Source organism: Furipterus horrens, unplaced genomic scaffold (assembly GCF_987537825.1).
Source record: "Furipterus horrens unplaced genomic scaffold, mFurHor1.1.pri manual_scaffold_9, whole genome shotgun sequence".
Lineage (NCBI taxonomy): Eukaryota > Metazoa > Chordata > Mammalia > Chiroptera > Furipteridae > Furipterus > Furipterus horrens.
The window spans coordinates 76,288,903-76,299,208 of record NW_028327179.1 but is presented as its reverse complement, the minus strand read 5'-3'; the positions used below and the strand labels follow the sequence as shown (position 1 = coordinate 76,299,208).

The following is a 10,306-nucleotide window of genomic DNA, read 5'->3' as shown; positions in this document are numbered from 1 at the left end:
TAAAAATAAACAAATAAATAAAAATAAATTATTAAAAAAAAATTTTTTTTTCTTAGGACTGTTCAGCAAAGGTAAAATCTGGTACTTGATTCTACAACTCTTAGTTTACCTGTACTTATTGCTGTCCAAGGCCTAATCGAAGAGGTTAAGTGACAAATCTTTTCCCTGATCAACACACGCAATTTTTCCTTTTCATGTTTTAAAAAGTATTCTAAATGCACCCCAGTTTTAACTGCTATAGTAATTACAGAAATTTTTCATTCTTTCATTTAAAAATGTGGAGTGTTGCCCTGGCAGGGTTGGCTCCGTTGGTTGGAGTGTCATCCTGTATGGCAAAAAGTTGTGGGTTTGATCCCTTGTCCAGGCACATACAGGAGGCAACCAACTAATCTATGTTTCTCTGTCTCTCTCCCTTCTGCTCTAAAATCAATAAACATACCCTCAGAGGAAGAATTTAAAATAAATAAATAAATATGAGGAATATTAAACTGACTATAACTATCATCCTTTTCTGGAGGGGTCAAATTATTTATGATTTGTATAAACTGTTAGTGTATAAAGTGCAATTGAGTTTATCTGACAAAGTTATAAAATATTAGCTGATTCATTTTAAAATAAATACAATAAAAGTAGAAAGAATAATGATGAATTTTACTTTAGACAAATTAAAGTCAGGGATATAAAGATTGGCTCAATTTTTCTTTAATTTCCTAAATTATCAATTACTTTTCTACTGTCTTTGTTTAGTTTTAACAGACATATTATAACACACTTGCTCTGGGAAAGCACCTATGATTACAAATAAAGAAATAGGTATCCATAGGTCCTTAAACACAATTTCAAATACCAAAGTGTCAATGCCAAATTTCTGATTTTAATAAAGAAAAATCTTAACATTAAATAAACAGTTTTATTTATAATGCTGATTTTCAAAAGGCATCTGAAAATGAAATGTAGTAAAATTATTGCTTCCAAAGTTAAGCTGGCACAATCTATACAAGACAGAATTGAAACAAAAGCAAACTGCACCAAAGCCATTACATAACCAATCTTTATCCCTTCTTTCAACATTTTATACACCTTTACAAAGCTATGTATCATTTTGTAATCTTTATCTTGAAAGGGATGTCCTACTACCTAGATACTTAAATTCTGTACATGTTAAGATATATCCTGAGGATATTAGTATGTTTAACCACAGAAATGACATACATTTTACATGTTAACAGTACATAAATACTTGACAAACCTTAATGTGAAGTTCTGTAGGTATATTATTTTGCTAGATAATACAAAAAAAAAAATTCACAATGGAAAACCAAAAGTATTTATTTTCATTATTTTCTTTAAAAATGCAACATTTATTTCACAATCCCTGGAACTGTAAAATACTTTAAAAAAAAAATTTACAGAATGGAGGGAAATATTTTAAATGTCAAGATATACATGCGGAAGGTGATTTAGCATATAAGCACCAAAATCTGAAAAGTTTACAAAAATTGTTGAACTTGTAAGGTGCATTTATTCAAGAACTACACTCAGTTTGAGGGAAAAAAACAGTACCCCAAACCGCATCAGTATTTAAGAAAGAGCTGAATAGCTTCCAACTTGGTTTACAGCAAAATAAAAAATACTACTTTTAGTTTTTTTATACAAGTTATTTGAAATTTAGATTCAAATTTAACTGCTGCCTTTTATTGTGAATGGCAGTTTGAACATTAAATCTGTCTATGTTCCAGTTTAAGATACTTCATACACAATAAGTATTTAATGGCCTAAAAATTAGAAATTAAAAAACTTGAGTCAATTAGTGAACATCTGAAGTTAACAAAAACATTGGATCTCTATATTTTCATCTAGAATTGGGTATAAAGTCATTCTTGTCAAATAAAATTAATTTGTAAATGTTATCAGTCCATTCAGTAATTAGGGTTTTTTTTTTTTCTAAATATGTCTCTATATTATCTTCAGGCAAAAACTGCTATTATGAAGTTAGATGAAGTAAATACAAAATTAATTTCTTGGTTTGCAAATCACAATTACTGTGATATCAAAGCATGCCTCTTTCCAAAGCACTTTGTCAATGCTGATAACAATTACATAAGGAAAATATAGGCCAGTTCTAACTACACTGCATGGCTTGGGGAAGGGACTTGGCCTAGTTCCCCAGTTCTGTGGAGTTGCCACCTTCACCCTCACTTGAAATAGCTTATACAAAATCAAGTTATTCATATCGCTAACACAAAATCCATCAAGCTATAGTCTGGAAAGCCATCTACATTTATGTATTTACTTTTTACTGTGAACATTAAAAAAAGAATTTTATTGTGCTTTTCACATATCTGGTATAAGTTTTCCCATCATTTTATTTCTAGGTTTCTTGGAAAGGAAGAGAAAGTCTAAGAAAAGAGATACATCAAGTGAGTCAGACTATAAAGTAACATTACACACACAACTAGCGAAATATCTTTTTAATTTAAAAGATACTATCATCAAACAAAGTCTCCCTCAAATCCATATTATCCATGATATATATTTTCACAGCAACCAGTATATATATCAACATATTTTTCACAATCTGTTCAGTTATTGATCAACTATGCTTTTAGAATTAAAAGACGTCATTTCCAAAGCAGTCTAAACACTGTACTATTAGAGAAATGTGCTTTAAAATGGTACAGTGATTCACTCATTACGGCGACTATTTACAAAGACATTGATTTATGTTAGCAATAAATAATCCTGATATCAAAAGAGAATGCTCATGCACACACCAAGATGGCTGCATGCTCTTAAAATATGTACATGTCATTTCTCTGCTGTAGCTCTCTCAGTAAGAGTGAAAGTGCATGTTCTTGAATTTTCTCCACATTAGTCTTGCTTCTGGGGGACGCATCCTTCCATTTCTACAACCTCAGGCCAGCCTTCATATTTGTTTGTGTCCTTATTGTTCTTTATGTGCTGTTGGAACACAATCATAGCATAGAGTAAAAACCACTGTGGATTGCTTATCTGTAATAATATACTTCAGCACACTCATTTCAATAATGAAGAGTTCATATAAATTATTGTTCAAGATATTAAATGAGCAACCCTTGGGGCCTGGCACGTAGTGGTAGATCTTCGAATAAAAGCTGGAATAACTAAGCATTGCAGGTGTTTTTGAAAAGATCATTTGTTAGCCAAAAAGTAAAGTTTACATTCTACTAAGTTTTCCAAACTTAATCAATTAATATCAAAAGCTCAATTAAAATCTTTAATAACCAATGTTTCCTAAAAGGTTTAAGGTAAAAGTAATCATATGCCAATGCACTGTCATGTAGGAAAAAAAATTCCCATGCAGAATTTGACTACTTTTAAGTTTTGAAATTAAAACAGTGCCATGGTTATTTCAAATAATTGATTACCAAAAACTTATAAAAATACATGAACATATTAAATATCTTCTATCTAACTTCCAAATAACTGGGATTAACTTCCACCCAATTTGCTTTTGCCCATTAATAATGAAAACCCAAGATACTAACCTGTTCAAAAGGGCTTTTTGTCTTAATGCCTTTCCCACCACAGAAGACCCAGTTGTCTCTAAAACCAAGACTGGTAATTGATGTACTTCCCAATTCAGCAATGAGCCTCCGTGCCTCATCATTGAGTCTTGGAGAAAAAGAACAACACAATGAACAAGTGCACTAGTGTTATTTAAGTGATTGTGAGTCACCTATGATATTTAACATATAACATGAGACAAAAATGAGAAAAAGTCAGCTTAAATAAGAAAATATAAAAAACAGACAATTTTTAGAATAACAGTCCTATTTGAAGTTTTCTTTTAAAGCATAGTTGGTGTACAATATTATATTAGTTATATTAGTTTCAGGTGTACAATATAGTGATTTGACATTTTTATACCTTACAATGTAATCATTCCATTAATTTTTACTATTTGAATTCTTTAGTGACAAAAGAGATGAAATCCAGCAATTAATTTTATTTCATTAAGAAGTACCTTCTAAATGTCTTCATATCACAATTAACTAGTTTGTAGCTACCTCTCTAGACTAAACCAAGGTCTTAGTAAACCAGTATCTTTGTAAAATTAAACATCACTTTGAATCTCCACTAAACCCTTTGTAAATCGCATTTGAATAAAGGTAAATGCTGATAGAAATCTAGATATTTATAATTCTATATTTTATTTAAAATAAAATGAACTTTGAGAATAGGGATATACTGTGCTTCAGTGATAACTCTCAAGTGGTTATTTAATAAAAATGAAAATATTAACCACATAGCAGCTAGGAGGAAGGGCAGTGGCAAAAGCTAACTGCTAGGGAAATAACTAATTGAAAGATGTCATTAAGGAATTTTGTGTAGGTTATTAGGTTATTATCCTAATGTTGAGTGATTGTCAATCTCCCCTCTGTCTCAAAGGGAAAAGAAATTCAGTGGCTACATGCCAGCTGTGGAGCTTAAAGAAAAGACAAGACAGCTAACAGCCACCTGTGTGGTTGTGTGGCAGTAAGTCCTTTATTCACCCAAAAGATGGCACTATGGTCAATTTGAGAGGTTTGTTCTGTTAAAAGTCTAATGCAAGACAAATTTTTCTTTTTTTGGAGGGGGGCGTGGCGTGAGGAAAGGGGAAGATAAACAGCTGGAGGATCATTAACCGCAAGTAGCATGAGGGTCAGTAAGGAAGGTACTCAGATATCTTTGAAGCATCCCATGCTAATATCAGTTAGTACTTTTAAGATATTAATTTAAGAAAAGAAAAGCACTAGGTCCAATAGTTCTCATCTAATTAACTTAAAGATAAACAGGGTAATCTGTATATAGCTTCATAAAACAAGAAAGAACTACATATAGCATTAGACTTCCAAAATTTATGCAAACCCCCCTGGGGGCAGTGGAGCTGTTTTAACCGCAGCTTGGGCGGTGATGTCCCCCTGGGGAAAGTCCACTAGAATCAGTGACAAAATCAGCTCTTGTCCTGGAATGCTTAGCCTTTCAGACCCAAATCTATATAAACTGAAGCATTTATAATCAAGTAAAATCAAAATAAGTGTGGAATGGCTGTGCCAAAGAACCAGGGGAGTCCTGGCCTCTTGAAGATTTTAAGACCTTAACATAGAATCCAGGGTATGTGTTCCTGGCTTGCACCCTAAAGTTGGTATGGAGCTGTGTTTTCTGCGCCCATCCTTACATGAATGAGCTATCACTTCTCATTTGCTAGCTCACTCAATAAACAACTTTTGTGTTAGAGGAACACTCCCTGAAAGCATTGCCTGAACCCTGTTTTCTTATTTTCAAGCAGTGTTAGCATGTCTTGGATCTGAACGACGGTGAAATTCCACTTGTTAGTTTACCCAATTCTACATTCTGGCTACTCTCTTAGAGCATTTTACTTACATCATCAGCACTAATAAATGAGCTCTGTACTTACTAGAATAAATAATATTGAGATGCAGAGGTTGGGCAGTAGGTTCACTGCAAGGTTTAATGACAACCTCTTTGCAGAGAGGCCTTGGGGCTTAATTCAGTTACATCTCAGAAAAATTACAAATTGGCACCTCACAGGCTTTAGGGCTGCTCAGAAATAGCTGAATGTTGAGTTCAGGAATGCTGAGGGATTGCTATGTACACTAAAACTGCTCACAAAGTAGGTGGTTCTCTAAATGCAGGTCTGGCCCCTGCAAAAAATATGTAAAATCTTTTTTAGCTAAGACTTTTATAACTTTTATATCAGTTAAGAGATATATTGAAGGACAGTCATTGTTACTTCTGAATTTTTGAATTTCAAAAGTGATTGTTTTGATTTGTAGAAATAAACTAGGCCAAGTTAGCAAGAGATCTAGAAGCAACTTGAAAATTTAGCTTGACGTTTTGACTCCACTTATCTCTTTCCTTATGAGAACACCCTTAGGCCTGGTGCAGAAAGGGGTTAACAGAGCAGGCCTGAGCTGGCAAGGCTGGGGCTCAGCTGGCACCTAGAAACTCGAATTTCGACTGGGCTCCCACCATTCCCAGATGTGATGAGAATAGTTCATTATGACTAAACTGTAAAAAAAAGAAAATGCAGTTTATGCTAAACACCTACTTTTTTTCTGGAAGTCTGAAATTTGGGGATGTGCTGGGCAGGGATTACCTATGTGACCAGCTTCCAATAAAAATCCTGGGCACTGAGTCTCTAACCAGCTTCCGTACTAGACAGAGTCTCATGGTGTTGTCACAGTTTGTTGCTAGAAGAAATGAGCATGTTCTGTGTGACTCCATCGGGACCCTTGGAAACTCTGGCCTGGTTCCCTCTAGACTCTACCCCATGCCCCTCTGTCCTTGCAGATTTTGCCTTGTATCTTTTGCTGTAACAAACTGTGCTGTATGTGTGCAGGTCTGTATGCTGGGTCCTGAACGTCCTCCTATCAAATCTTCAAACCTGGGGGTCATCCTCGGCATTCCTGCCACAGGTCCCTACCAACATCTCTCTAACTAGTTTATAAGAAGATAATTCTCTCAATGACTTCTAAAGTTTTCCGATCTGCCTATGTAGAGTTTGGACATTTTATTATTCCTTTTTGATATTTTCTATTTAACCAGGTAAAGGAGGGCTTCATATTTCAAAAGGAATTTTAAAATCATGCAACATAACCAATATTTCAAGCACTGGATTAATATGAATAGGTGTCAAAATGCCCCATTTTTTAGAAGACAGAGTAACTAATATAGTCCACACAGCATGAAGCTCAGAGATAAGCTTTTTATTGTATTAGGAACGCCATGAGTTTATTACATGTGTTTTAATCTTTACCAATGGTCTTAACTAGCCAAATTGTTAAAAATATATATGAAATACGTTATTTTAGTTAAGAATTTTCCTTAAAATGAACAGAACATTATCCCGTGACAAAAAATAAAGTAGACAGGCAGGAATCAAGTGTTTCTAGAAAAGATTCTGAAGCTGTGCAGAGGAGCAGAAAGAGAGGAAGTGGGACTGGAGAGGGGTGCCTTGGCTCTGCCTCCCACTGTGCTGGGAAGAGCAGACCACTTAACAGTCCTGCAGTCACATCATCTAACCAAGCCAGGCCACCTTTCTCCGTAAGTACAGAAAGCAAGGAGGAGGACTGATATGCGGGACTCAATGCTGACTAATGGGGAAGAACCTGTCAGGAAGAAGAAGCATCAGGAACTTTGGGAGGAAATCAACATGCTACTTCAGGAGTGTGAAGAGTAACAAGCTCTAGGCATAGGTGACCATTAGCCGAGACTTCCAATTTCATCATGTAATTTCCTAATAATTTCAGGAAAAAGGAGGATAGTTTCTAAATTAGTGGTACAACTAGAGTGTTCTGTGATGGGCTCAAACTTTAAAAAAGGAAGTGTGCAAAAATGCAGGGCAAATCCTATTATGCTAATGACAACTTTACTACTACTCCCAGGAATGAGATAAGACTCATATAGCTCTTAGAGGCCACAGAAAAAACTTCCGCTATTGAGGGTGAATAATGAAGCACCCCACTGTTTCACAAGAATGATATAATATCAAGATCAAAGCCTGTCATCTTTTCCAGGGAGGCAAAGGCTCTTTGATCAACATGAAAAGGGAACAGTAGTTCAGGAATGTCCATGTAAGCCCTCAGAAGCAAGTTATATCTCCAGGCCCCCACACACCACACACTTAATTCAAAGGAACTTGTTAATATAACCTTCAATGTAGTATCAGCTATTTTAAAAGCATCATGGAAAATGGGATTGTAAAGACATTAAAAGTTAAATATTCCAGTTTTTTTAAAAGGCGAGGAAAATTTCAGAAACAACAGTCCAACAAAACCAATTCCGATTCCTAGCAAAACTCTTGAATGGATTACAAGGAGATCATGTGAGCACTGAAAAACAGAAGAAAAGAAAGAGAAGCAGTAGTGGGAAGGAGGGAGGACAAAATAGTCAAGTTCATGTCATCTCAGCTACTCCAGCTTTTGAAGGGGTTTTGGGCAGTCGATCAGGGTACTGTAATTAGCACAGTTCATGAATTTCAAGTGAGCATCTGATATTCTCAGAATATAGCCTCTATGAGTAAACCCGTGATCCAGCAACTGGAAGGTATGGCTATCAGGGTCCATTGGCAGCTATTTGAAAAGCAGTTTCTGCACTCATTTAATAGACAAGTCCCTTGCAGGATGTCTCTAGCAGGGTGGCACGGTGCTCTGGGAGAACATTTTTATCAATGACTTAGATTTAGACATAAGGACAAATGTTAGAATCAAGGCCAAGTGGGCCAAAAATCAGCAAAATTAAATGTAACAAGGATACATGGATTACAGTCCTTTATTTAGATGAAATAAAATCAAGTTCTAAGTGGGAAGAAAGACCTGAGTTGGCAGTGGTTAAAACAGGAAAGTCTAAGATTAAATGAAAAGATCTAAAAATTTAGCTTGACCAAAAACTCATGAGCCAAAAATGTGATGTGAGTGTTTAACGAAAATTAATAATACACAAGTCTGCCTGAATATTCAAAGAAATGTAATCTCTACAAAATGGTAAGCTAGCATCTCCACTGTACCGTGGACCGGCCAGACCACATGTGGAACACACTGTGCAATTTGGGGCATCAGTTTAAGAGACAATAATCAACCAGAAACTCCAAGAAATGCAGCCAGGAGAGTAAAGTGACTTAGAAAATTAACATGACTAAAAGTTAAAACAGCCTTATGTACTAAGCCTGGGAAAGAGAAAACTAAAAGAGAAATGCCATTTAGCTTCAAATACCTGAAGTATCAAATGATTTGAGGGAAACATACTTATTGTTTTGTTGTTCAATTTATCCAAGCGAAGGATTATCAGGTAGAATTTAGAGGGAAACAACCCTGAGAACATAACATTTACTTTAGAATAGTTTTTGTTCTGTTTTAATTCAAATAGAGAAATGACAAGGGTCTTGGCATCTTTATGAGGTGAGCAGTTAGGCAGAGGAATTCACAGAAAAAGTCCAAGGGAGCCTGGCCTTAAAGATTTTGCCTTCAAGACATCATTGAAACACTTCACTTAGGCATCATGTTAAGGCTACACAGCATTCTTTCCAAAAGGAGAAATGCAAGAGCAAAATTTAGCTTGCTCACTCAAACTATTATATTCCTTATTAAACTAACAAAAAAGAACATATTTGAGCGGGATGAGGAGGAAAGTCAGCATCATTCGAGACCTGCACTCCCTAAAGTGTAAGATTTTCTTGTCTATACAGGTTTTACTTCTGTTTTGTTTTCAAAATGTGCTTCCTGGTTGAAATCAAGATCACTGGGATAAACAAAGGTAAAGAGGTTTCTTTAGGGTGGAACTTCAGAGCTTTTTATTGTAAACTCCTAAAAAAGTGCAAAATACCAGGCATCATCCTCAAACTTATTTGACCATTAGTTTTAAAGGACTAAGTTTCCACTGAATACCCTTTGGGAAATGCTGTGATGGAACCCAGTCCCAATTATTCTGCTGAAGGTCAAGAGTACAGCCCATGGGCTCATTGTGTACGATACACCAGGACCAGAAAGGAACAACTAACTACAGGCCAATGAGTTCTGCTTTCCCTAATCAACATGCATACCAGCTCCCTCCCTATCTTGGAGGAGCAGGCACAACCATTTTATCTTCTCCACTCTCTTCGGGTATGGGTATAAGAGGGAGGACAAACCATTCCCCAGGAGGCAAAATTCAGCAGCCTCGTGTAAGGAAAAGCTATTACACAACAGAGCTTTTTATTCCCTGATAAAACTGGGTATACCACAACTGATGAATCATTTCCAATGTTCAAATATCTGTCAACATAGGTGGTAAGAAGTTTTTGTATTTAATAGAGGTATATGGCCCTTCATAAGGATTGTTTGTCTATTCCCATATAAAGGACATGATGCTTATAATTTACTTCATCAGTGTTTAAGAGAAGGAAATGCTTGATATATAAATTAATGTGGCCCAAACTAAAAATGTATCCAACTTGAATCCATTTAAATGCACAGAAATTGACCAAGTGTGAAGATATCAAAGTTTAGATTTCTGCTTTTGTCTTAAAGGCTGAACCCTGGTCTGAGGCTACATTTGGTGTATGTGATGAATGAACACCAGTAATAGTAACTAAAGAGAAACTATCGTCCTTGCCTTAATTCTTAGACATGGCTACAATTTATTATTAGCAGAATGGGAACAGGTCTGATGTGTATCAGGCATAGTAATGAAATAACATGGTGAAAAGGAGAGGTCATGTATGTCTATTCAGAAGAGGCTTAAAAAAAAAACCTTAAAAACTTCAAATTATCCATGTAATATACTC

General features: G+C 35.4%; 1 protein-coding gene across 3 annotated transcripts in view; it reads right to left on the bottom strand.

The window, feature by feature from the left end:
* Window positions 1-630: 630 nt before the first annotated feature.
* FAM3C (FAM3 metabolism regulating signaling molecule C) overlaps window positions 631-10,306 on the bottom strand; it is a 57,641-nt gene continuing 47,965 nt past the window's right edge. For all 3 annotated transcript variants that reach the window (XM_090287431.1, XM_090287433.1, XM_090287432.1), the window contains 2 exons: window positions 3,528-3,654; window positions 631-2,961 (listed from right to left, as the gene is read on the bottom strand). In XM_090287431.1, the coding sequence (XP_090143557.1) occupies window positions 2,872-2,961; window positions 3,528-3,654 (217 nt within the window). In that variant the 3' untranslated portion in view covers window positions 631-2,871. The remainder of the gene's footprint in view (window positions 2,962-3,527; window positions 3,655-10,306) is intronic.